We start from the raw sequence: 25475 nt of genomic DNA on the forward strand, positions 1-25475 counted from the left end.
TGGATTATTCAGCAGACATAAGACTCGGTTTCATATGATCACAATTGGTAGGAAAGGCATTCATAACACAGAAGGGTACTTGGTAGGGTGCATACCTCCACCAGGCTGAAGAGGTTACGTTTTGTATCCCACTGATAAGCCGGATCCGGATTCGGACCTGAACCAAAATCTAATCGGCTTGTTCGTGTCATCTATCCAACTCATCCATCAGGTTTTGTCATAACTCGTACAAACCTTTTTGAAGTATCATGCTATGTATCACTTTTGGCAGTATCTCTCGGTGATGAAGAATCTCTTAAAATTATCATATCCAGATCTTCACCAAAATCGAATCGATTTGTCCTCGTCACACACCCAACCTGTCCACCAAGTTCTATCTGAATCCCTCCATAACTTTTCAAGAAATCCTGCTCACAGACAGACAAGCAGACAAACAAACAAGGGTGAAAACATAACCTTCGTCCACCTTCATTGGTGGAGATAATGAAGTGAATGTCAAAATAGTATTACAGGGAAACACAAAAGGTTCCTTCCTCTTCACCAAAAAGCAATCTTTGTTGAAAACGAGTCGAGATTTGCATTGTTTTTTTTTTTTAAATCATACATTTTCGTTCAATGTTATCGCCACACTACATTTCCCCCATGAGAGCCACACAGACTCGTCCTACAAATTTACAGAAAAAATTATGCACAGTGCTCCGTTTGTTTTTTAATCAAGACTTTGTGACTTAATGTACATTTATTTTCACCATCAGACATACAGTATAAAGTTCATTCTGAGTAAATGCCACTCAAATAAGCTAGTAGGAAACAAGTTTACATCCCTTCCCTCCCTCCTTCCCGCACTCCCCCCCACCCCCCCTCGCCTCCATCATCCAAAGTACAAACGAGTAAATTAAAAATCACAGAAATGTGACCATTAGTGAAGAAAACTGGGTACACACCTCGATTCTCTTGCAGGGAGAAAGCAAGCCTGCCATTTTTTTATTTTGTTTAAACTCAAAGGGGTTGCCATCTTATTAATTAATACTCCAATCCGCCCATGTAAAATACAGCAAAAATAAAACATCTAAAAGCTACTGCTACCTGTCACCGGCTGGCTAGAACCCGCCGTCTACAGAACGAGGGAGGATAGGACGAAGAAACCCGCCGGATTTGTGTGTCATATACATGTCTCTATTTACATCAGTGCGTCAGCCGTAGAAAAATACAGAACTCAAGAATGTTTGAAGGACCAAGGACTGCAGACCGAGGTTAACAGACAGGTACGCTTCTGCGAGAATGTGTACTTCAGGCGACAAGGAATCCACAAAAATAAAAAAAATTACACAAAAAAAAACAAAAACAAAAATAAAAGACGCCAAAGAAAATTTATCTCCAACTTCTCTCATCTACCCGTTAAATACCCATTATTGTTGCATTTTGTTACTGACAGTGAGGCCGTGTTTAAACATTCATTTTTCACACGCCATACCTTTTTGGTTTTTACATATTTACCAACTCTACTGCGTAAATACTAAAACATGAAAATACACACAGACTACTTCCTCATGTTTGTCACCGCCCACAACCTCCGCTTTGCCCCGCCCTCTTTCCTTCAACCCTCCCCCACTCTAAATAACATGTCAACTCCCCTCACTATCGACCAAAAGACCTCCACCCTCCCAGCTCCCCCCACCTTCCCCCCAGACTCCCAACAAGCCCCATCCACAGTGATTCCTGCTGAAATTGCCCAGACCATACCATCAGAACACGGCATTCAGAGCCTCCAGAGCAGCAAGGATCCATTTTCAATCCACGAATGAAGAAATATTCAAGTTTTCCTTGCTCAGTAGCAGGTCTCAGCTCAGTAGAAAAAGCGATACACTCAAAACAAAACCACGGGATACACAAAACGTGCGCTTGAAAGCGAATCGGTGAGTGCATGTGGGCGTGATATTAAACAACAACAACGACAACAAAAATCTGCCATGTATTATATAAAGAGTCACAGCTAACAAACAATATTGCCAAATGATGTGTCCTAACACTACAGATCAGCAACAAGACATGCATGTCGCACCGGGTGTGACGCAGCCGGAGGGACACAAAGGCGTCAAAAACGAACAGCTTTGGTTAAAATATACAGCCGCGACGTTTGGCGGCCCAAGGGTGAGGGAAATGATGGCATCAGTGGCGACAGCAACCTTCAGTCATACCCCGCACCTCTCAAGCCTAATTGAGCACTCTATGTCTAAAACACTAATTGGCAGAATGGACAAACACAAAGCTGATAAACTGATCGGTGGATGGATATCTTTTGTACCATCCTTCAGTGGTATTTTTGTGTTCTGCTCCATTAATAATGCCAAGCCACATTACAGGAGTTTTCCACAATGATGAGTGCAGCTTTAGTCCCTGACTCAACAAAGCTTAGATGTTGACATCTGTGGATGGCATCGAGGCAGACCATGATCCACAGCACATTAAAATAAAAATTGTCAGCTGTATTTGGATTGAGGTGTAACCTTGCACCATGGTAGGTTCAAAACGATCACAAAGTAAAACATCAAATGGTGTGCACAAAGGTTGGCAAGGGAGTGGGGTAGCACAAGAGGCTAGGCGATGCGATAAAGGATCTCGCCCAAAATAGGCGCAACGGCGGGATGGAGAGCCTGGGACATGGCAATGTCTAGGAGACGCCCTTGTTGCAGCACAAACAGTGGCCGGTTTTCTTTGAGCCGGGCCATTGCAAGCAATGCTGTGGCCGCGCGTCGCATCATGTCAGGGCTGGGATGGTGTAATGGTGGTGGCGGTGCATGAGGGTTCTGCTGGGCAATCACTGCCAACAGGCAGTCTTCCAAAAATCCCAAAACGGCCGCAACTGCCCCTCGCTGGAGCGCCACTGCACGTGCTGCTACGGCTTCTGCTTGCGCAAGGTTTGCAAGCAGGGCTAGAGCCATCTCTCGTGGTACCTGGTTCCTCCGGTCACTCACAAGTCCGACGAGTGCACCACAGAGACGCCAGACACGCCCAAATGGTGGTGTCGCCAGCACAAGGTCCACATTCCCATCCTGCGTGCTCAGCTTTGAAAGGGACTCCAGGACAAGGCGCTGGGGGCTGAGAGGAGAAGTCGGGCTTGCACCTGGAAAGGGATCTCGTGCTTCAGAAGACGGGCACACAGCCCAGTGGAGCAAGCCATCGAGTAGAGGCAAAACCAGACTTTCTGGATAAGCTGAAAGGTCGAGCTGACCACAGATATTTGCTAGTGTCACAAAAGCATTTTCCCGCAAGTTTTGTAGAGAGTCCCACCACCAGGACGCCCGAACCTCCGCACCTATTGAAGCTGGTGCCTGTGCATGTAGGGACAATTTTCTGTTGTCTACTTCTTTCAATTTCTCAGTTTCAATTTGCTTTGCTTCCTCATCGGGTGGAGCATGGACATCATCTTCTGCTTCTCCAATTTCTGTTGAACTGCCACATGATCCAATGGGCACATCTCCCACACTTAACCTCTCACCATCCCCTCCATCCTTCAGGTCAGTAACATTCTCTCTCGACGTTAATGTCTCCCCAGATTTCACTTCCCCAGCCAATGGGGATGGTGTTGGTACTGGGGTGCTCGCACAGGTGAATGGCTTTGTGATTGGTGTGGGATCACGTCTTTCCATATGCCGGTGGTGCAGCAGAAGAAGCTTTCCAAGTACCAAAAGGAGGCCTGGGTTCCGTGAGAGTTCATAGTCGTTTCCCGGAACAAATGACAAGCTGCGAATGATGTTAGAGATGCAAAGACATCGACGGGCCAGAGCTTCCTGCCAGGATTTGCGGGTACACAGAGGCAAGTCTGCTCCTATTACTGCCTCGTCCTCCAGGATGACCACCTTTTTCCCAGCTGGTGGCACAAACAGTGGCTCAGCTTGTTCTGGGCAGCTTCTCTCTAAGCCTGCACCATTATCTGCCAAATATCGCAAAAGACTTTCACTCAAAGATTTCATGCATAACACATCATCCACCATTGCTGTTACACTGTAAGCACGATTGGGCAGCCATTTCTTCTCATTGCCTGGCCTCACTGTTCCACAACACAGCTCCCCTTCCCAGTCCTTCCCTTCAAACAACGTCTGGATGTGTGCCGTCGTATCACCTCCACCGAGCTGACGTAGCAGCCTTCCAGCCTCGAGTGACGTCTCTGGCTCATCCGGCGGATCTGTCAAGTATTCTCCTTGCTTCTCTACCATTCGCAGTGGCAACCGGTCATAGTGACTTGCTTGCCGAAACTGGCCTTCACTCTCTGATCCTTCACTTTTTGTGCTCTCATCACCTTCTTCTGAACCAGAGGCTTTTTCCTCAAGAACCGAGAAATTTTCAGCTCTTAAATCACCGGCATCCTTCGGATGTGAGCAATTTGCCCCTGAAGCTTTCACCTCGTTCTCGTCTTCTTTTCCATTGGGCTGGCTTTCTGTTGGTTCTGTCGAGTCATTGGAGATCGTACAAGATTCACGCAGCAATGCAAGTGCTGGCTCTGGAGTCTCAAACTCGTGCAACACATCAAACACGTCAATGAGGCAGCGTCGGAAGTAATCCACCAGCAGCTCCAAAAATCCAGGTAGCTGGAAAATATCACCAAATACATCATGTACCTTAAACCTGCCAGACTTCAATGTTTCACTAGAATGGCCACATTCACACTTACTCAGACATCTCTTCCATGAGCCTAGACTTTACACACACAATAATGATAATGAAAAAAAATACAACTTGGCCACACACCTGGCTGAGATTAAAGTTCGCCACTGTGGTGTCATCATGGAGAAGAACGTTGATCGTGTCCAGCGCCCACGTGCTTTCAGCCAACAAGCCAGATTTCAGAGCCATCATTACCCGCCAAGCATCTGAACAACCTGAAATTACAGTTTTACTGTCAAGCACTTTACAGCATCAGTAATCATCCTTTACTCCTTACATTGACAGTTAAAGCAAGGTATATCAAATTAGGCCTCACTGCCAAAATCCAGAAAGAAAGATGGGGGATAAAATTTAGGGGAGAGAGGTGGAAACAAATACACCATTCTTTTGCCAACACCACTGAGCGAAGTCGATGGCAAATCCCCACGCTTCACACAAAATTGAAATATGGCAAAAACATCCACCAGGAATGATCAAATATCAAGTTGTTTTTTTTAACTTCTGTTTTGACCCATGTGACTACCACATGGGACAAGGACCCAGGTTCAAATCCAAAAACAATGTTACATATTTCATGCCTCCCCCAACGTTGATTGCATATACAAAGTTTCATTGTAAAAAGCATGGGGATAATTAAACAATGGTGAAATGCCAGCTCAATTTTCAGTGACAGAAATGCCACATCACATTTATCAACACCCTCAGCTCATGTGATCAGCAAAGCTCGTCGTTAATTGAGGTCTTCAACAGTTTAGAAAAAAATTAGGGCATCACCATCACAATGTGGCATTTCAACTCACTACGAAAATGCAAAGCTATAAGCTGTTCTGGTAAATATAATCCAACAGGATGGTGTACAGCTGTATTACACTTCCCTTTAAGGTGTCTAGCCACCAGGGTTTTATTCCTTGTCCAACCGTAAAATGTCAGATTGGTGTTACGCACGTAGGGTGTGCCATCCCGTGGATCCACGACAAGCTTGGGACCCTGGCTACCAATAATAGCTGGTGGACATTAAAGATCCCACGGTATATTTCGCAAAGAGTAGGCAAATTATTGCCAACAGCGTGGGAAAATTCCAAATCCCAGTAAATCAAGTTGAATGTCAAGACTGTCCAGTCAATTCGTGAAAGACTTGGGTCAAGCGTACAATCTCCAAGAACCGTGGCAGACCACACATAAAGGTGGGATTACTTGAGACCAATAGAGTAGCCATGTAGTTAGAGTGGTGGGTGGTAGTAGTAATAGTAATAGTAGTAATAATAGTAGTAGTAATAATAGCAGTAGTAACAAGAACAAGTACAAAAAGTTTTAATTAAAACAAAACCCGCGTCGATGTTACACAATGCCTAGATGCAGCTGTGCCTATAACGTCGATGTTATAGGCACAGGACATTCCTATTGATTCGATTACTTGATGTTATTTTTGTGCAAAGTGAAAATATATCTCGGCAATTTCCCGTGTGTGGCGACGAATTCTAAATATATCTCGGCATTTTCCCGCCTGTTATTTCAGGCGGTGTATGACTGACCATGCCGTGATTGTAAAAAAATATATCTCGGCAATTTCTCGTGTCGCGACACGTGAACGAAGCTATGCTCCTCTCTCCACATTATTGTGACGACGTATAAATTAAATATTTCATCGTGACGATTGTCATCAAATGGACGAATTTTTAATATATCTCGGCATTTTCCCGTCTGTTATTTCGGGCGGTGTATGACTGACCATGCCGCGATTTAAACAAAATATATATATCTCGGCATTTTCCCGTCTCTTATTTCGGGCGGTGTATGACTGACAATGCCGTGATTTAAAAAATATATATCTCAACGGACTTGAAGTTACAGGCCTTTGAGAATTCATTTCGTTCTATAAAGGGCAACTTTCATCGGATTTTCTTCCCGTTTTTTTTCAACCGAGTCTAAAACTATGTTAGCGACTGTGAAAAATGGAATGATATATCGAATTTGATTTGAAATAAAACTGTGTGAGAGAGGAAGACACCACGGGCCTACAAAACAGGCCTCAAAGCTATGCGAGTTAATAAAATGGTGGATATTTGTTTATATGAAGCCTCTCCCAAAATGGGTGGAACTATGGTTCCCAGAATGGGTGGAGCCTTGAGGTTTTGTCTTCTCTGCAAGAACAAGAACAAGAAGAAGAAGAAGAACAACAACAACAGCAGAGGGCACTCTATTAGCAGCGTCTGCGACGCGGCTAAAAAGAGCAATCAGAGATTGCAAACCCTTGCCAGGATGTATTTTCAGTGGTTTTTAAGGCTTTTGTGTTAAATCAAATATGGCAGCCGAACCACGTGACCGATGTCATTTTTTTTTTCTAAACTAATTTATTCCAAGATTATGCTCAAGAAATGTCATCTTGATCAGATGAAGTTTTGTACTTGTCGAATTATGACGTCATAATGGAGGCACCTATGACCATCATTAACATATTTTATTCCCCATGGAGAGTTCTTTACAATGAGCCACGTCTCAATTTTTTCTATTCAGTACTTTCGGAGATATAGAGGTGCAAAGTTTTTCGGTTTTTCCAAGATGGCGGCCGAAACACATGACCTATGACATCATAATTATCATTTAAAAATTCTACAGGTGGAGTTGCACCTATGGTGAAAATTTCCTGTCAATCGGACCAAAGGTTGCAGAGAAAATCATATTTATTCTGTGCGGACAAACAAACAGACAGACAGACAATCAAACGGACTCAAATGCAATACCCTCTCCTCTGGCGAGGGTAATAATAGTAGTAGTAATAATAGCAGTAGTAATAATAGCAGTAGTAATAATAGTAGTAGTAGTAATAATAGTAGTAATAGTAGTAGTAATAGTAGTAGTAGTGATAGTAGTAGTAGTAGTAGTAGTAGTAGTAGTAGTAGTAGTAATAGTAGTAGTAGTGATAGTAGTAGTAGTAGTAGTAGTAGTAGTAGTAGTAGTAGTAGTAGTAGTAGTAGGAATAGTAGTAGTAGTAGTAGTAGTAGTAGTAGTAGTAGTAGTAGTAATAGTAGTAGTAGTAGTAGTAGTAGTAGTAGTAGTAGTAGTAGTAGTAGGAATAGTAGGAATAGTAGTAGTAGTAGTAGTAGTAGTAGTAGTAGTAGTAGTAGTAGTAGTAGTAGTAGTAGTAGTAGTAATAGTAGTAGCAATAGTAGTAGCAATAGTAGTAGTAGTAATAGTAATATAGTAGTAGTAGTAATAGTAGTAGTAGTAGTAGTAGTAGTAGTAGTAGTAGTAGTAGTAGTAGTAGTAGTAGTAGTAGTAGTAGTAGTAGTAATAGTAATTAATAGTAGTAGTAGTACTCATAATTAATAGTAGTAGTAGTAATAGTAGCAATAGTAGTAGTAGTAGTAGTGGTAGTAGTAGTAGTAGTAGCAATTAATAGTAGTAGCAGTAGTAGTAGCAGTAGTAGTAGTAGTAGTAGCAGTAGTAGTAGTACTAATAGTAGTAGTTAGCCTGGCGTTGGCTTAGCGGCTAGGGTGCCAGCTTAGGATCCTAGGATCCTGGGTTCGAAGCCCGGTCGATCGCTGAATTAACGCCAGGGGGGTTGACTCAGCCTGTCATCCTTCCGAGGTCGGCTAATTGAGTACCAGTTCACTGGTAATTCCCTGGTTGTCGTAAAAGGCGACAAACAGGGTTGGCGGCAGGAAGGGCATCCGGCCGCAAAACATTGCTTCAAAAAGGGGACCAAAAAACAACAACAACCACGGTGCCCGAAAAAGGCCAACCCCCGTTTTGCGGGGAAAAATGGCCTCTAAAGGTGGTTTTAGTAGTAGCAGTAGTCGGGCTGTTTTGGTGAGTGCAATTCACTTCACACCATCATCAGACGGAAGGATCTTTTTTTTTTTTTTTTTCAAAGAAGACGACAGTAAAAGACTGCAATTCAAGTGTCCTTCAAGGAAGCAGATGAGCTGACAAATGTCACGACAACTTTCTAACATGTGATCAGCTCATTTATGTGTAAAAGCACCATGGGATATTGAAGCCCACTTTGGGCAGGTGCCATGGCTTCCCATTTTTACTGCTTGGAGGTAGTACAGTATGATCTAAGGCCATTTTGATGAAGAATGTATCTCTTGACTGAAAGCCAAAAGCCACAGGCTCTGCTCCTTGCTCAAGGTTTTACAGATTGATGGCCCAAGTCTTCTGCCACCTCATTTACAGTCTTGCTGTTCCTGCATTTTCTTCTCTTGGCTCCTAAGCAGAAACCTCTCCCCCATCCCCTCAAGGAGACTCATACATGTCGAGAAACCTATACATTTCTGCTTTCTAGGTCTTTCTGTTATTATCACGTTTTGGTGGTTTCTTTCTGCAATTTGTTCACAAATTCTTGTTTAAGTGAAGATTGTTTTTTACTGATCCAAGTCATGTGTCTTACAAATGTCACTTAAACCGTCACTTCAAGGAGAAGCTTGACAGAGGATAGTTTAAATTGTTATCTGTCCTAATGGCTGGTTGGACAAAATTAAAATTGGAAAATTAAATAATCATATCTAGTATGGTACTTCTCAACGTTTTTTATTTTAGTTGTGTTTAACTTTTATCAATTCAACATCAACCTCACAAAGCAAATGTGACAGCATTGTTTTGTGTGATGTGTGGCTGTACCAATATCTTTCCCCATAAGCTTGCGACGAGGCTTGTACACCGGCTGCGTGGCTTCCACCGAACGCGGTGGAAAAACAAGCTCCCGACGTACGGTGGGCACCCCTTGCGGACCCCCGAGTTGTGAAGCTGGCACAGGAGGTCCAGCTTTCTGCATGACCCGGGCCGTGGGGGGAGGTTGTGGTGCCGGGTAAGCTGAACGGCTTGGTGAAAGCGCCCGCTGAAAGGCAGGGCCGGGATGTGCTGGCAAAGGAGATGCCATCGAGGAATGTGGGTAACATGGTTGGCTTGAAGGACGTGGGTATGGCCCTGGAGTAGGCTGCCGTGAGTACCAAGTGGCTCCACCATTCTGCTCTGGGCCTACATCATCCATTCGACCCCCGGGATATGAGAGGTTGGGAGGAGGGAGTGGTTGTGCACCCTGTGACTGCAAGCCTTGACGGCCACCATATGGATATGGTCCATCAGGGCGGCTGTGCCACATCCCCGGCTGCCCGGCTTCTTGCGGTCCAGCTATACCATGGCCGGGCATATGGCCGGGTCCTTGTCCCAAAGTGACAGAACCAGCCGGTGGAGTAGCAATGGGAGGCTTCAAGCCAGTGGCAGACACCTGCAACGTGCCTGGTTGCTCTTTGCCGGCAATAACGGGATCCTGTGCCGTCGGGCCACCTGCACTCCTTGGCAGTTGGTTGTTCACCATTGGTGAAGAACCCTGTTGAAAGGGAGCTGGACCTTGAGACAAGGCAGTTGACGTTCGGGAGTAAGGTTGGTTGTAGGCGTTTGGTCCAGCCCGCTGATCTCCACTACCATAGCCTCTGCTGTAACTGGCTTCAGGTGGAAGCAAAGGCTGGGCAGAACTGTGCACAGACTCTACCTCTTGTTGCTTTGCAGGAGGTCCAGCAGTAATTACTTCGGATGGGCGCTTATAGGGCTGGCTCTATGGTAGGAAGGTTATGGGCACGGAGAGGGAGGGAAGGAGTGGAAGTTGGAGTAAAGCAGCAAAATGTAATTTGGTAAATTGGTGATAGTAGAGTTGCATCAGCAAAGCCAATTAGTAGGTGAACCTACCTGTTGCATGAAGGGTGCTTGTTGGCCAGGTGGGTAGGCTGGAGGGCCATGGGGATGTCCAGGAACAGTAGAGTACTGCTGGTTTGGCCTGGGAAGCAACATGCAAATGGAACATGTAAAAAGACCAACAAAAACAAAACTAGCACGGCACTCAGTAGAGAGCATACATCCGCCTGGTTGGCAACATCGCTCAATGGTGAAGAATCACTTTAAAAATTCTACGAGCTGGATCCGGATCTGGATCTTCACCAAAATTGAATCAATTCCTCCTTGTCACACACACAACCTGTCCAACAACTTTCGTCCAAATCCATCCATAACTTTTTGAGATATCCTGCTATGTATCGTTTTTGGCCCCATCCTCCAATGGTGAAGAATCACTTTTAAAAAACATTATCATAACCGAATCCATATTCAGATCTTCACCAAAATCGAATCGAATCGTCCTTGTCAGACACCCAACATGTCCACCAAGTTTCGTCCAAATCCGTCTCCTACTTTTTGAGATATTCTGCTATGTATCGTTTTTGTCCCTATCTCCCAATGGTGAAGAATCACTTAAAAAATTATAGTAGCCGGATCCGAATCCAGATCTTCACCAAAATCGAATCATTTCGTCCTTGTCACATATGCTACATCTCTGCCAAATTTCGTCCGAATCCGTCCACAACTTTTTGAGATAATATGTTCACAGGAAATGGAAAGACAAACAGACAGGGGTGAAAACATAACCTCCATCCACCTTTGGTGGTGGAGGTAACAAATCTACAACCATGAAGCAATTCAACAAAATAAATGAAAGTTGCACAAATAGGTGGATAAACAATCAGAATTTTTTTTTAGCAGGTCAAATATATTTCCACAAAATTGAGGAAGACAATAATTTATTGGCCAAATGTTTTGTTGGATATCTTGTGGATTCGTGAATGATGTGTTGGCCAAATTTAATTGTGAATTTATTTGTGATGTGAAGAGAATTTATTGGCCAAATGTTTTGTTGGATATCTTGTGGATTCGTGAATGATGTGTATCCTACTCATTGGTGCAGTCTTGGGTGATTTGGTTATATAGTCCATGCTTGTGCCAAATTTGGTTAAAATCCCTTCTGTGGTTCACAACATAATGTGGTAACAAAAAAAAAAAAAAACGATAGTGGATGCACGGAAAACCCGAAAACATTATGCCCCCAAGTCTTCAGCCACGGAGGTATAAAACTCGTGCTCTCGGTTCAGTTGAGATCAATTGGCCCGAAAAAACATCAACAGCTGGAGATGTCAACTGGTTTGCAAATTGCATAATTAAAGTTGTAAAAGAGTTTCCGGTGAAAGCCATATTTAGTGTTGGAACATACATACTGTTGTGGATATGAGAATTGTGTTTTCTTTGTGTAAATATCACCCTCCAGGTTGTGTATAAAGGTCAAAGGTCATCCCCTTAGTTATTCCATATACAATCACGTAGCAAATCATAGATTTCCTTTTTTGGTAGTTATCTCCTTATTCTGTGTATTAGTTTAAGGCTTTGTCTTCCATTAATTGACACTCCATTGCACCGAATTCAAATAAGGTAGATTCCCTTCCAATTCCCCTTTTGTCAACCATTGCCAACTGCATTGGGCGGTTTTCTGCGTGCGGTTTTCTGCATTCGCCGCTGCTGCTTTGGGACCGTGTTTTTCGCCGCAAGACTCCATTGAGCACGCGGTCAGATCGGAGAAGCAGGGGGAGGAGCCATATGAAGGGCGTTGGCCGCCCATCGTCATCAAAGGTGGAGCGAAAGAGCCCGTGCCAGCCAACCGGCACTGCGGTGAGCGACCCGGTAGGCATGCCCTGGGAGCCCGCGGATTGATCTTGAAGCGCGTTATAAAAGCGCGCGCGCAAGCCTTTTGAGAGAGACGCGCAGGAAGATCTTTGGAAGTCGGCAGATGCGTCAGAGAGCGAGCCCATCACACAACGCCCCCACAAGAGAGAAGAGCTTGACTCCACCACGCAGCTTTGACTCCACCACGCAGCTTTGACTCCACCACGCAGCTTTGACTCCACCACGCAGCTTCGACTCGCTGCTACGCGGGAACCATGTTTGGGACCGTGTTTTTCGCCGCAAGACTCCATTGAGCACGCGGTCAGATCGGAGAAGCAGGGGGAGGAGCCATATGAAGGGCGTTGGCCGCCAATCGTCATCAAAGGTGGAGCGAAAGAGCCCGTGCCAGCCAACCGGCACTGCGGTGAGCGACCCGGTAGGCATGCCCTGGGAGCCCGCGGATTGATCTTGAAGCGTTGATGTATTGTATGCTCTCCACCAGTTTGCGGTGGCATCGGTGGCCGTCGAGGTCCAGGCTGATGTCCCGTGCGGGATCAAGCCCCAGCCAGCGTCCAGCTGAACCTTCCTCTCCCTCCAGCCATCCACCTCCTGCCATTCCTGTCAGCATCCCCCATGTCAGTGTGCTTGTAGTCTGTCTTTTGTCTTGTCCCTGGGTATAAGTAAGCTTGTATAAGTTAATATTGCACTGTGTCCTTCTGGTCCTTCCATCCTTTCTGTCTTTATTTTCTTATCTTTCCTTCTCCTTGGTTACTTTTCATTGTGTACATAATAGGTAGAAATAAATCATATTCGTATTTCCTACCTTGGTTCTTCTTCTTCTTCTTGACATCCGTTCGTCTTTGTCTTTTCCCCATTGAAAACCTGTGGCACGATTTGGCCAACGTTCAAGGATCGGGTCTAGTCCTTGTTAATAGTTCATGCCGCGGTTGCTAAAACCGCTCGGCAATTAACATCTGTCCGCAGTACGAACGGGGCTGCGCACCTGCCTTTCCGGAGGTAGCTGGGTAGCGTCAGGAGCGGAGACGGCCAGTGAAAATAGAAGGGGGGATTAACCCCCCCCCCACCCCCCACCCACCCATAAGGGGAGTGCAGTACTCCGGTTCCGTAACAATAAGGCACGATAAACCGCCTCGCAAACCATGGTGTCAAAGAGAACTTCATACGTATCTTGCATAGGGCCGAGAGATGTTGTTTACAGCAAGGAGAATTGAAACCAGGCTAGTGCTAAAATGAATGCTTGATTGTAAACATAAGCTCTGCCCACCTTCGGTGGTGGAGGTAAAGAGAACAATAATTTTATCGTGGTGTAGCAGTGGCTGGAGATGCCAAGAATTTACTTCCTTTGACGTTCGCAATCGTAAGACTGAGTGTGCCCCAAAATATAGCAGTTTATGAAAGGAGTTTAAGTCCATGTGGAAGAGAAAAGCTGGTTCAACGCTAACATGACTGATCATTAGCTTTGCACTGCGTGGGAGAAATGTCCACAGGGTTTCAGGAAGATGAAGTCTATTAGTACGAGATGTTTTCCGATGCTGTCGCCTGCTATCTGTCGAGCGCCAAAAGAAGACCGTGAACAAACACCTGGCTATAAACGCCTGCGGATTGACCAGATAGCTTCGGCCATATGACGAGTGGCTTGTTGGTCAGGCAGACAGGTCACGGCTATGTAGGAAGTGGAATACTTGGATGGCTGAAAGACATTAAAGACAGCAAGTGGATAAATTGGACAAAACGAGTTGTGATGGTGATATGGAAATAAAACCTCAAAGCACAGCAAGAAATCCAGGAGGACCTGCTGGCCCACTCCAAGTATTACATCGCAAATGCACTATATTGCAGTATATATTGCATGTATATGGCAGTGAGGACGTCATCTTCAAGGATAAACTTTAGGGGGGGAGTGGAAGAGAGATGCACACACGAGAAGAGGATGACCCCAAGGACAGGTATTATGCTGAAAGCACCGACGATATCATGGCGGAGATACTTGCCAGTGAGAATGAGGAAGATTTACAAAAGACAGCATGTTGTATTTCACAAACATATTGTGACGGTTATGAAACCGGCCCCGTGGAGAGAACATCCACAAGCACGTAGGACTTCCTTGAAGCAGATATTATTTTGAATCAGTTTGAATCAGTTATGGGTTTGAGGGTTGTGGAATAGCGGCTGAAACCCGAATCCTACTCAGGTTCCTCCTGATGACTCCATCTTTTCTCCTTGCTTATTCGGGTTCCTTATGATGACTCCAATGCAGTATTTGGTTTTACGTTTCATCATGTCGCGATTTTATGTGCATATATAGATTCCCACCCGCTGTCTAAAGGGAAAACAGGACAATTTATGCGTTTTGTGGGTTCAGTTAGAAATGTCCCCTGCTCTCTAATTCTCTCACTCTTAATCTTCTTTCTATCAGTTCATTTCACTTCCCATAGTTCATTTGCCGTACCCGCCATTCCATTTCTTTCATTCGCTTCCCGAATTCCCACCGAATCATTCTTCGCACCCTTATCGGGTACAAACCCATTATTATTTCCAAATTCCTCTCCTTTTAGTTATTCTTTCGCATCTTTCACACAGCACCCACAGAACGTTTGCAAGTGCGGGACAAGGAGCGCCTGCCAGAAAGAATGGGGAATGAACTGCAGCGACTGCGGCTCGAGGTGCGGCGTCTTCGAGCACAGTGGACGAGGTTTTGCCGTGCTCTCATTTGTGGCTATTGCGAGTTACAGCCAGGTCAATGGGTGCAACACAACCTCTGAAACCAGGAACTCCGCCTGCACAAACTCTGCTCCCCACATATCTCTGCCCGCCTGAAGGAGGAATAAAAGGCGACATTGGACTCATTTGTCGCCGTTGGAATGTGCTGGGCACCCGAGGAGAAGCTACCTGCCTGCTATTGCCAAAACCCATTGCACTGGAGCCAGCTGTGTTATAGATGGGCCGAGCAGCACTGAGCAGACTGCGTTGTGACCAGTTGAGCATGGGGCTGCGGCATGAGAACAAGAGCTTGGGGTCCCTAGCGCAGGAACATAGCTCCATTTACTGACATTACAATCTTCCCTCTAAGAACCACCAATTCGTCAACTTGAGATGCACAAAGGAGAATATCACGACTGAAAGAGCTATCAATGATTGGCCTCTTTACCCGTCTGGGCGACGTTTGCATTCGCACCTCACACTTTTCCGCTAAAGCTAACACTGCATAAGCCGTTCTTCTCAATTAATCTCCCCCAACCTTCTGCCTCGCTCTTCCCCCTCCTCAAATAACACCTCATTGTGGCTCACCCAATCACCATCAAACCTTTTGTCCGCCCCATCCTTCCCTTTCTCCGAGCTATTCTGAAATCTCTGACACACCTTCAACAGCTCTCCCTACCTCTTCCACCTCTTCCACATCTTACCCTACCCCTCCTCCCCCCTGTTCTGTATCTGATGCTCCCCCTTCCTCTTCATTAACGGTATGGACCTCAAACATCCGGGGCCTTCGTTCAAACTTAACTGATCTCTCCATACAGGTTGCTTCTGTCAAACCAGACGTGATCTGCTTAACAGAAACTTTCCTCCTTTATGATGTCTCTGATTCCATAGTATCTCTCCCGGGCTACTCCCTCCTCCGGTATGATAGACCTGAGCCTCGTCCTGGAGGCGGGGTTGCTATCTTTATCAAAAACTCTCTTCCTCACTCGCCCTGCACTGCACTCTCTCCACCTCACCCCCAGGAATACCTCTGGCTACGGCTTCCCCTTCGCTCCCACCTCTTGTTCATATGTGTGTTGTACCGTCCACCAAACAGTGATGACTCCATCTACATCTCGCTGTCTGATGATATGGACCAACTTCTATCTACTCATCCCAACTCTCTCTTCCTCATATGTGGTGATTTCAACTGTCATCATGCCAGTTGGCTGGGTGTGGGTACCTCTCTCACCAGCCATGGCTCCTCAGCAAAGGACTTCTGCGACTCACTGGGACTGACACAATCTGTCAATTTCCCGACCCGGATCTCAGTCAACGGAACATCTTCTCTTCTGGACTTGGTTATGACTAACTTCCCTGAAAATGTCTGCTGCTCTTCTTCTGCTCCGATCGGATCATCTGATCATGTCCTTGTTAAAGTGGACATCTCTCTGACCATCCTCAGGGAGCCTGCTCAGCGTCGACGAGTCTGGCATTTCACTCAGGCCAACTGGCACGGTCTTCAAGCAGCCATCAATCATCTGGACTGGTCTCCCATCTCTACCACCTCTGACATCAACTCATCCTGGGAATTCTTCCAAAGTAAATTGCTCTCTCTCATGCACAGATTTATCCCATCTCGTCTTCAGTTGTCATACCCTTCCTCCCGTCCATGGTACACGGAATCTTGTGGTGAGGCTGTTGCCCAGAAACAACTTGCCTTCGTCTCCTGGAAAGCAAATCCAACGGAAGGAAATCTCATTTCCTTTCACAAAGCCCGAAACAAGTGTGTGTCCACCCTCAGGAGAGCCAGGAAACAATATCTCTCCGTTCTCAAGACCGAACTCTCTTATCTGTCTCCCTCTTCCAAATCCTGGTGGCGTCTGGTCAAATCCGTTTCTGGTGTTTGTTCCCCCTCCATCCCCTCCCTTACCTCAAACGGCTACACAGCTGACTCCGCACGTGAAAAAGCTGAATGCCTCAACTCTGTGTTTGCCTCTAAATCTTGTGTCCCAAACCCATCCCTCTCTGTACCCACCATACCCAGTCGTACCCTGCTGCTCCTGGACTCCGTGTCCTTTCCTCCTGACAAGGTGGAAAAGTTTCTGTCAACCCTCGACTCTGATTCTGCAACTGGACCCGACGGCATCAGCCCACGGGTCCAAAAATCCTGCTCTGCTGCTCTATCTCACCCTCTCTCTGTTCTCTTCACCCTCTCTTTTGCTCAAGGTCAACTGCCATCTGCTTGGAAATCAGCCAACATCACCGCTTTGCACAAAAAAGGTGCAAAAACAGATCCTAGCAATTACAGACCAATCAGCCTTCTCCCAATTATCAGCAAAGTCATGGAATCCATCATTGCTTCTGATATGAAATCTTTCCTCTTCTCCAATGGCTTGATCTCTGATCATCAATTTGGTTTCAGACCAGGTCACTCTACTCTGGACATGCTGCTTCTGCTGTCTCAACAATGGATGGAGGTCCTCAATGCCAAACAGGAAATTAGAGCTGTCTCCCTCGACATATCACGTGCCTTCGACACGGTCTGGCACCCCGCTCTGCTCACCAAACTCTCCTCCTTTGGTATCCATGGAAATCTCCACGCATGGCTGGCGGACTTCCTCTCTAGTCGTCGTCAACGTGTGGCCCTGAATGGGTTTCTCTCATCTCCTCTTCCTGTTCAGGCTGGAGTTCCCCAAGGCAGTGTTCTGGGCCCCGTGCTTTTTCTGGTCTTCATCAATGATCTCTCTGACTCTCTCGAAAATCCTCTCTATCTCTTTGCTGATGACTCCACTCTCTGCCGCTCCATTCCTCTTCCCTCAGATCGGCAGTCTGCTGCCTCCTCACTCTCTGAAGACCTGGACAAAATCACAGACTGGTCAAACAAGTGGAACATGTCTTTCAATCCTGACAAATCTCACACTCTTACTATGTCTCTCCGAAAAGATCGACTGGACAACCCTCCCATCTACTTTCTCAACAATCCTCTCCAAGAAGTTCTGTCGCTCAAGATTTTGGGTCTCACTATCTGCCATGATCTTTCTTGGGAAAACCACATTTCCAAGCTGGCCTCCAAAGCCAGTCGCCGACTGGGCATCCTCCGTCGTGCGAAGTCCTTCCTCGGCACACCTGAGCTCCTCACCACATACAAGGCTTTCATCCGCAGCTCAATGGAATACTGTTCTCCCCTATGGGCCGGTGCTCCTGCCTCACACCTAGCTCGGCTTCACGCTGTTGAAACCAAAGCTTTCAGAATTATTGGAATCTCCCGCGATGAAGCTATCTCTGAGGGCCTTTCACTCACTCACCGCAGGCAGGTAGGTGGTCTTTCTGTCTTCTACCGACTCCTCTCCGGCCTTGCACCCCCAGCTCTCTCTGTGCTCTGTCCCCCAAATATTCCTACAGGTCGCACAAGATCTGCCAGCAACCCTCTGATGGTTAAACTGCCGAAATCTCGGCTCTCCGCTCACCTTCACTCTTTCATTCCTCTTTTCTCCCGCCTCTGGAACAAACTCCCTCACTCCCTTCAATCCCACTCCTCCCTCCAGGTCTTTAAAACAGCTGTTCACCACCATCTCTTATCTTCCCCCATCCAAAACCTTGATCTTTTCTACCCCCGCTAATTCACCCCAGATCCACCTTGTTTGAAATTCCAACTTCTTTCCTGGAAGTCCTGGCAGTGTCCATATGTTTTATACCTCTCCCACTGCCCCCTTCCCACGCCCCCCCCCCCCCCAAAGCCCTCGCCCTCTCTCAGATCTCTCGATGTCTCCATGTCTCTCGGTCCCTGCTCTCAAATGTTGTGTTTGTGTCCTTCCCCCTCTCTCCCCATCTTGTCTACCGCTCCCTATGTTATATGTTTTATGTGTCGGTTTGTCTTTCTGTGTGATTAATGTTCGCTCTTTCACGAGCCTCGATATTGTATACAAAATTTACATCCACACACTCCCATTCCTTTAATTCCTTCCCTCCAATTTTGGCATGCACCGACCTGTGCGTGCCAGGGAGAGGCAGAGGATGCCACCATACCTCGCTCTACTACCTTCTTCTTTTCCTCTCTATAGTTCCCCGGAATGCTTCTGATGGCATGCCAATCATGTGTATAGATTAAGTTAAGACTGTGTAAGGGGCTCATAAATGCTAGCAAATAAGATTACTGTTCCTTTTGTGTCTGATTGCTTTGATTTGCTTTTTGTGTCGATTGATTCTTATGTGCCCTGTAAATACGTGCTTTTCGGGAAATGTTGGTAAATTGTTGCAAACCTGCTCGAGTGTCTCATTTCCTTCATTGGCTCGATTTAGTGTACAAATAGATAGATGGGACATTTTACCCCATCAATCGCTCATATCACAAGCCAACGTTCGTTCACCCACGGTTCGCTTGGCCGTACATATTAAACGGGTGAACATCGAGGGGATGGTCCCCAATTGGTGCCACCAAACCACCGGTAAGGTAACACAGTAATTTAAGGAGCGAGAACCCTGCTCAGTTTGGTAATGTCAATCGGTGTCCGTGGTTGCCCAGCAACCCGCTGGAACACAGGGTTATCTGCAGCTGGCGGCTTCAGGTTCGCAGGTCAAGGAGAGTCCGTTAAGTCCGCCTCGTGGTGAATGAACTGCAGCGACCTCAACACATGACCAAAATCTGGTGTCGTAACAACACAGCATTGCATGTTTATCTGTGAATGTCAATGAGTATGTAAAACAAAAACCTGTGAAAGGGGATCCTCACTATAACTCACAGACGTGTGTGTGTGTGTGTGTGTGTGTGTGTGTGTGTGTGTGTGTGTGTGTGTGTGTGTGTGTGTGTGTGTGTGTGTGTGTGTGTGTGAGAGTGTGTGTGTGTGTGTGTGTGTGTGTGGTGTGTCGTGCTACTCCTCCTACTGGGCAGATTACAGGGTGTTTTTAAAAAAGTGGACTATTTGAACGTTTTATTACAGAAAATTACAAAAGGTGGCAAAGTTCAGTGATACATTGAGGGAGAGCATACACCATGCCATTTTCAAATCATTCAATAGACTGCTTGTAATTGACATTTTCAATGTGTGCTCTGCCTCTGTTCAAACAGGTTTTGATTCTGACTGAAATTCTCTACAACTCGTCTGCAAGTGGCTAGAGTGGTAGCCTGACAATAGTCCTCCACCTCCTGCTTCAGGACAGCTAGGGTTCAAGGTCTGTTTGTATAAACTTGACCTATGGCAGCACACCAAAAGAAAATATCCAATGGATTAAAATCCGGGCTGTGGGGTGCTCACTCACGTGCTGTGTGCCCAGGCTAATGACATGATTTTCAAACAACTGGTGGAGCAAGTTGATGGTTTCACCTGCAGTTTGCGGTACGGCACCGGCCTGCCTGAACCTGCTTGAACCATGCAAGTCTGAGTGGGTTTGGAGACAGTAGTTGAGCGAGATCAGCGTGGAATCGGAGTAAGACCTCACGATACTGCTCGTCGTTGACGGTCACTGTCTTACCAGTGGTGTCCTCAAACCAATACGGTTCCAGCATACTCCATCTAGCATTCAATGCACAGAAGCAGGTGGACTTGGGGCCCTTGAGAGACATCTCAGACACCTCCTCAGAAGGCTCGGCAGCCCAGAAGATGTTGTTGTGATTGTTGATAGCCCCATTCAAATGGAAGTTTGCTTCATCACTGAACAAGGAGTTGATCCAATTTGGTTACCTTTCCTTTCGGTCACTGAAACTATCACACATTGTTACTCATCTTGCCATGTTATGCAGAGTTAGTTGATACCTCACACAAATGATGTTGGGGTAGAGCTCGAGTTCACAAGTGAGAATGCGCCACACGGATGAGGCCGAGATCGCCAGTTCTTGTGAATCCCGACGATGGGATTTCTTAGGACTTTCGATAGCAGAATCTCTCACAAGATCAATGTTCCCTTGGTCCTTGGTAACACTTGGTGGGTGGCCACTGTTGCCTTTATTTTGATTTTTCACTCTTCAATGTGCTTGGAAGTGCTCCACAAACCACTGAATGTTCCCAATGGAAGGTCCATTACAGGTGTGAACATTGTAATACTGACAGTATCGTCGGCACACAAGCACATAGGATTTCGTCTCAAATCATAAAGTCACGATTTTCACTTTTTGTTCCACTGTGAACACCATAGTTGACATAGGGGTCTTACTTACTAGTTGTTAGAAATGGCATACCACCACTACTATAATCTGCAAGAGAGAAGGATGTGGCATTATAAACGACAGAATATCAGGCTGCTCAAATAGTACACTTTTTTGAAACACCCTGTATCCATTATGGTATGAATGGGGCCTAATATAACAGGCATTTCAAAAGGCCATTTTCCCTGCAAGAGCGGGGGTTAGCCTTGCGGTCCCCATGACAATGTTCTCCATTTTGCCCTATTTTCTGCATCTCCCCTTGTTAACCCCCTGGCCCGCATTTCTTCTTCGACCATCTTTAGCCAAGTCTTTCTCGGTCTTCCCCGTCCTCTACTTCCTTCCACATTCATTTCCATCACTCTTCTCAACCAGTCACTTTCATCCTTCCTCAACACATGACCAAACCATCTCAAACTGTTTCTCTTCACAGCATCCATCACAGGCTCTATTCCCATCATCTTTCGCAATTCATCATTTGGCTTCCTCTCTCTCAACGATACTCCACACATCCACCGAACCATTCGCATTTCCACCCTTTCCAGCCTTCGTTGCTCCTCTACGTTCATTACCCATGTCTCGCTCCCATAAATCATAACACTTCTCACACATGCAGCATACACCTTTCCCTTCAGCTTCAAAGACACTCCCCTCCTCGTCAGCACGCCACTCAGTTCCCGAAACTTCTTCCATGCACATCTCACTCGAGCAACCGTTGCCGAGTCTGATCCACATTTTCCATTCAGCATGTCTCCTAGGTAACAAAATGTTTTCACACCTTCCAGCTTCACGCCGTCTCCAAGATCCAACTCAACATTTCCTCCATCTGCAGCTCCCTCTGTGCACACCTTACACTTGAATGTAGCTGCCACACTGGTTAATGACCCTCTCAAACCACTACATTTTTGATGAACCCACTGAGCGCACATTGTACGTTGAATTGAGTTCACTCCGACACCCTTCCTGCACATAGCACATGGCCACTTTCCAGTTCTTTCCACCTCACCACATGCTTTACCACTTACCATCACCTTTGTTTTTCCGATATTCACCTTCAGACCTTTCGTCTCCATACATTCCTTCCACTTGTTCATCTTCTCCTTCAGTCCATCCATACTTTCTGCAATCAACACCAGATCATCTGCATACAACAACTCCCACGGTAAACCCTCCTTTACGTTCCGAGCCAGCACCTCCATCACAGCTACAAATAGTAGTGGACTTAGTACCGACCCCTGATGCACTCCCACCTTCACCTCAAACTCACCACTGTTCCCGTCCTTCGTCCTTACAGCTGTGCGCACTCTTTTGTACATTGCCATCACTACTCTGATCAACCATTCCTCCATTCCTAACTTCCTCAATGCCCATGTCACTACTTCACGTGGAACCCTATCGAATGCTTTCTCCAGATCAACAAACCCAAGAAACAACTTCTTCCTCTTCTCCATGTACTTCTCCTGCAACTGCCTCACAATAAAAAGCACGTCTGTCATTCCTTTTCTTGGCATAAATCCAAACTGCATTTCGTCAATCTTCACTTTCTTCCTTATCCTCCTCTCCAACACCCTTTCCAATACCTTCATTCCATGCTCCAATAACTTTATCGCTCGATACGAGCCACAGTCCAGAGGGTCACCTTTCCCCTTGTATAGAGGGACGAGGGTACTCGGTTCCCAATCCACTGGAATGCGGCCTTCTTTCACCACCAGATTGCAGATCTCTGTCATTCTCTTCACACCCCAATTTCCCGCTGCCTTCAACATATCTCCCACAACTCCCGTCGGCCTTCCCACTTTTCTACTCTTCATTGCTTTAATCGCTTCCTCAACTTCCTCCTCGGTTATCTTCTCTGCCGGTCCTAAAACTGGGTTACTCTCTATGTTGCCATCCCATTCATTCTCTGCATTCAACAGTATTTCCATATGTCTCTTCCATCTTCCTTTAATTCCATCTGGGTCCACAACGATTTGTCCCACTTCATCCTTCAAGCAACTCACCCCCATCACATCACACCTCTCTTTCCCTATCTGCTTTGCCATCCTGAATACCGCTCTCTGACCCTCTTCCAAATCCAAGCGTTCTCCGAACATTTTCCGACATGCCTCCTGCGCCTTTGCTACCTCTTTCTTTGCAGCCTTCTTGGCTGCCTTATAACTTTCATGCTCTTCCTTTTCTGCCCCCGTACCCTTCGCCTTCTGCCACTCCTTGAACTTCTTCCTCTTCTCGTCAATCTTATTTCCAACTTCATCATCCCACCACCATGTTTCCCAGTGCCTCGGTGGTCCTTTTGTCCATCCACATACCTCACCAACGGCTCCCAACAGACTTTCTTTCATTGACATCCAACCACTTTCAAGCTCAACCACATCATCCTCTACCATACTCAGCCTCTCTTTTAATGCCTCCCTCACCGTCACCTCTTTCAACCTCCACACCTTCATTCTCGGTTGGTACTTCACCCGCCGAGCTCTCCTCGCACCTTTCAACCTTATGTCGCAGACAACCAAGTGGTGCTGTGAAACAGCCTCCTCCCCCGGGATCACCTAATAAGAATAACCAGGGCCTGATAAGTTAAATAAATAAAGTTCCCGATCGTTTGTGGTTTCATGGGTGTGAGTATCGGTATAGGGTAAAGGGGTTTTATTGTTGGTTTTATCGTTATTGCTACCTTGTATTTCTTCCACCTGTGTCGTGTGTACCATTATTAAATATACCTGGTCTCCTGGTGAATTTGAACCGTGTTGATCGTCATTGCAATTTGGGTGAGTCCTTTAAGGCCCGATTGGGAAAGGCAAACAATGTTGTCTATGCAGACAGTGCCATGTGCATCACTGGCATGCTCATCTGCCAATTAGAGACGAGGCATGTGGCACAGAGAACGCAATGCATCGGCTGGCTCAACTGTCCCACTGGTATAGTATCTGAGTGAAAAAGACCTGTAACATGACCTGGGACAGTCAAACCAAACAAATAGCAGTTGCGGCCGCCATTAACATGGACTGCCGCGATTTTCATTGGGTCAGAACATCCTCCATCATGCAAAGTCCTTCCTTGGCACACCTGAACGATCCACCTACAAGGCTTTCATCTGCAGTTTGATGAAGTACTGCTCTCCCCCTTTGGGCTGGCACCCCTGCCTCACATCTTACTAAGCTTGATGCAGAGGAAACCAAGGCCATCAAAGATCATTGAAATCTCTTACGATGAAGATGAGTCCATGGGCCTATCAATTACACATCATGGACAGATCAGTAGTCTATCTCTTCTTCCACCTCCTTTCTGGTCTTACACCCTCCTCTGCCCTAGCCGTACTTTGTCCCTCCCAGGTTTTTGCAGGGCGCACACTGTCCGGTCCACCAGCAACCCCTCTTCCAGTGAAACTCACAATACCCAGAATCCCTGCTCACCTCGTTTTTCCCACCTGTGGAACCAACTTTCACACTCTCTTCCCATCCCATTCTTCCCTCCAGGTCTTCAAAACAGCTGTTCATCACCATCTCAGATCGTCCCCAATCAACAACCTTGATCTTTTCTACACCCGTTAAACCACATCCACCCCTCCAAATTTTGCTTCTGTGTCCATCTTGTCCACCCATTCAGTTCTCCACATCCCTTATTTGTCTGTCTCCGTCTACCTTCTCCCTCGGCCCTGCTGTTGGTATTTCCCCATTTCTTTCTGGTGTTCCTTATGTTTTGTTGCATCCTCAACCGTTCTGTGTTCTAGCACTTCCACGAGCTTGGACACTGTATAAAAAAGTCTCCTTATAGTTATGCAGGTCAGTTAGATTCCATTTTAAAGCTACTAATCTTGGAATAATGTTTTACAAAATCACAAAACATCAGGATCATTCCAAGATAGTGAGAGTTTGGGGTGAGTCTTGGGGGTGCTAACAGTACCAGCGGTGTAGTGCCAAATTTTGAGGTACCGGAGCCCTGCAAACATGTGTCGGTCGTGACATCATCGCCATATCTAATCGACCCTCACATCAAGTTTTAACATGACACAAACCAATTGAGTCCCAAAAACGAGTGATAAATGAAATACACACATTTTACCATGGTAAACAAAACATTAACACAAACACACATGAACCCACCAAAATCGCCTTTTGATACAAAGTCACCGTTTTTGACAAAACTGTATTTTAAGAAATAAAGAGAAGTTTTTTTAAAATATATAGTTCCATGTGGTAAGGGCTGGTAAGATGGCCTCGAGGTGCACCAACCCACCTCTAGACTGTCTAATCTGGGCCCACGGAGGGACGTTAAGCTGGGTGTCCATCTACCGGCATTATTTGTATAGTTGGTGTCTGTCACATTAGTTGGTGTCTTTCTTGTAATTGACGAAAAGAGAAAGTTTTGGAGCCGGATATATCATTATTTGGAATTACGTGACTCGAGTGCGTGAATAACGCTGCGTTGAAATTTTCACACTTAACATGAAAACGTGTTTGCGATAACACCCGGATACCGGCTAGATTGC

At 46.1% G+C, this 25475-nt stretch overlaps 1 protein-coding gene across 2 annotated transcripts in view; it reads right to left on the reverse strand.

The window, feature by feature from the left end:
* Window positions 1-696: 696 nt before the first annotated feature.
* The window catches only part of LOC137439734 (AT-rich interactive domain-containing protein 1A), a 148392-nt gene continuing 123613 nt past the window's right edge, over window positions 697-25475 (reverse strand). For both annotated transcript variants that reach the window (XM_068135778.2, XM_068135779.2), the window contains exons 16-19: window positions 10354-10441; window positions 9289-10222; window positions 4750-4880; window positions 697-4589 (exon numbers count right to left, since the gene is read on the reverse strand). In XM_068135778.2, the coding sequence (XP_067991879.2) occupies window positions 2598-4589; window positions 4750-4880; window positions 9289-10222; window positions 10354-10441 (3145 nt within the window). In that variant the 3' untranslated portion in view covers window positions 697-2597. The remainder of the gene's footprint in view (window positions 4590-4749; window positions 4881-9288; window positions 10223-10353; window positions 10442-25475) is intronic.

This window comes from Myxine glutinosa, chromosome 14, assembly GCF_964187855.1.
Source record: "Myxine glutinosa chromosome 14, kmMyxGlut1.1, whole genome shotgun sequence".
NCBI classification, from domain to species: Eukaryota; Metazoa; Chordata; class Myxini; order Myxiniformes; family Myxinidae; genus Myxine; species Myxine glutinosa.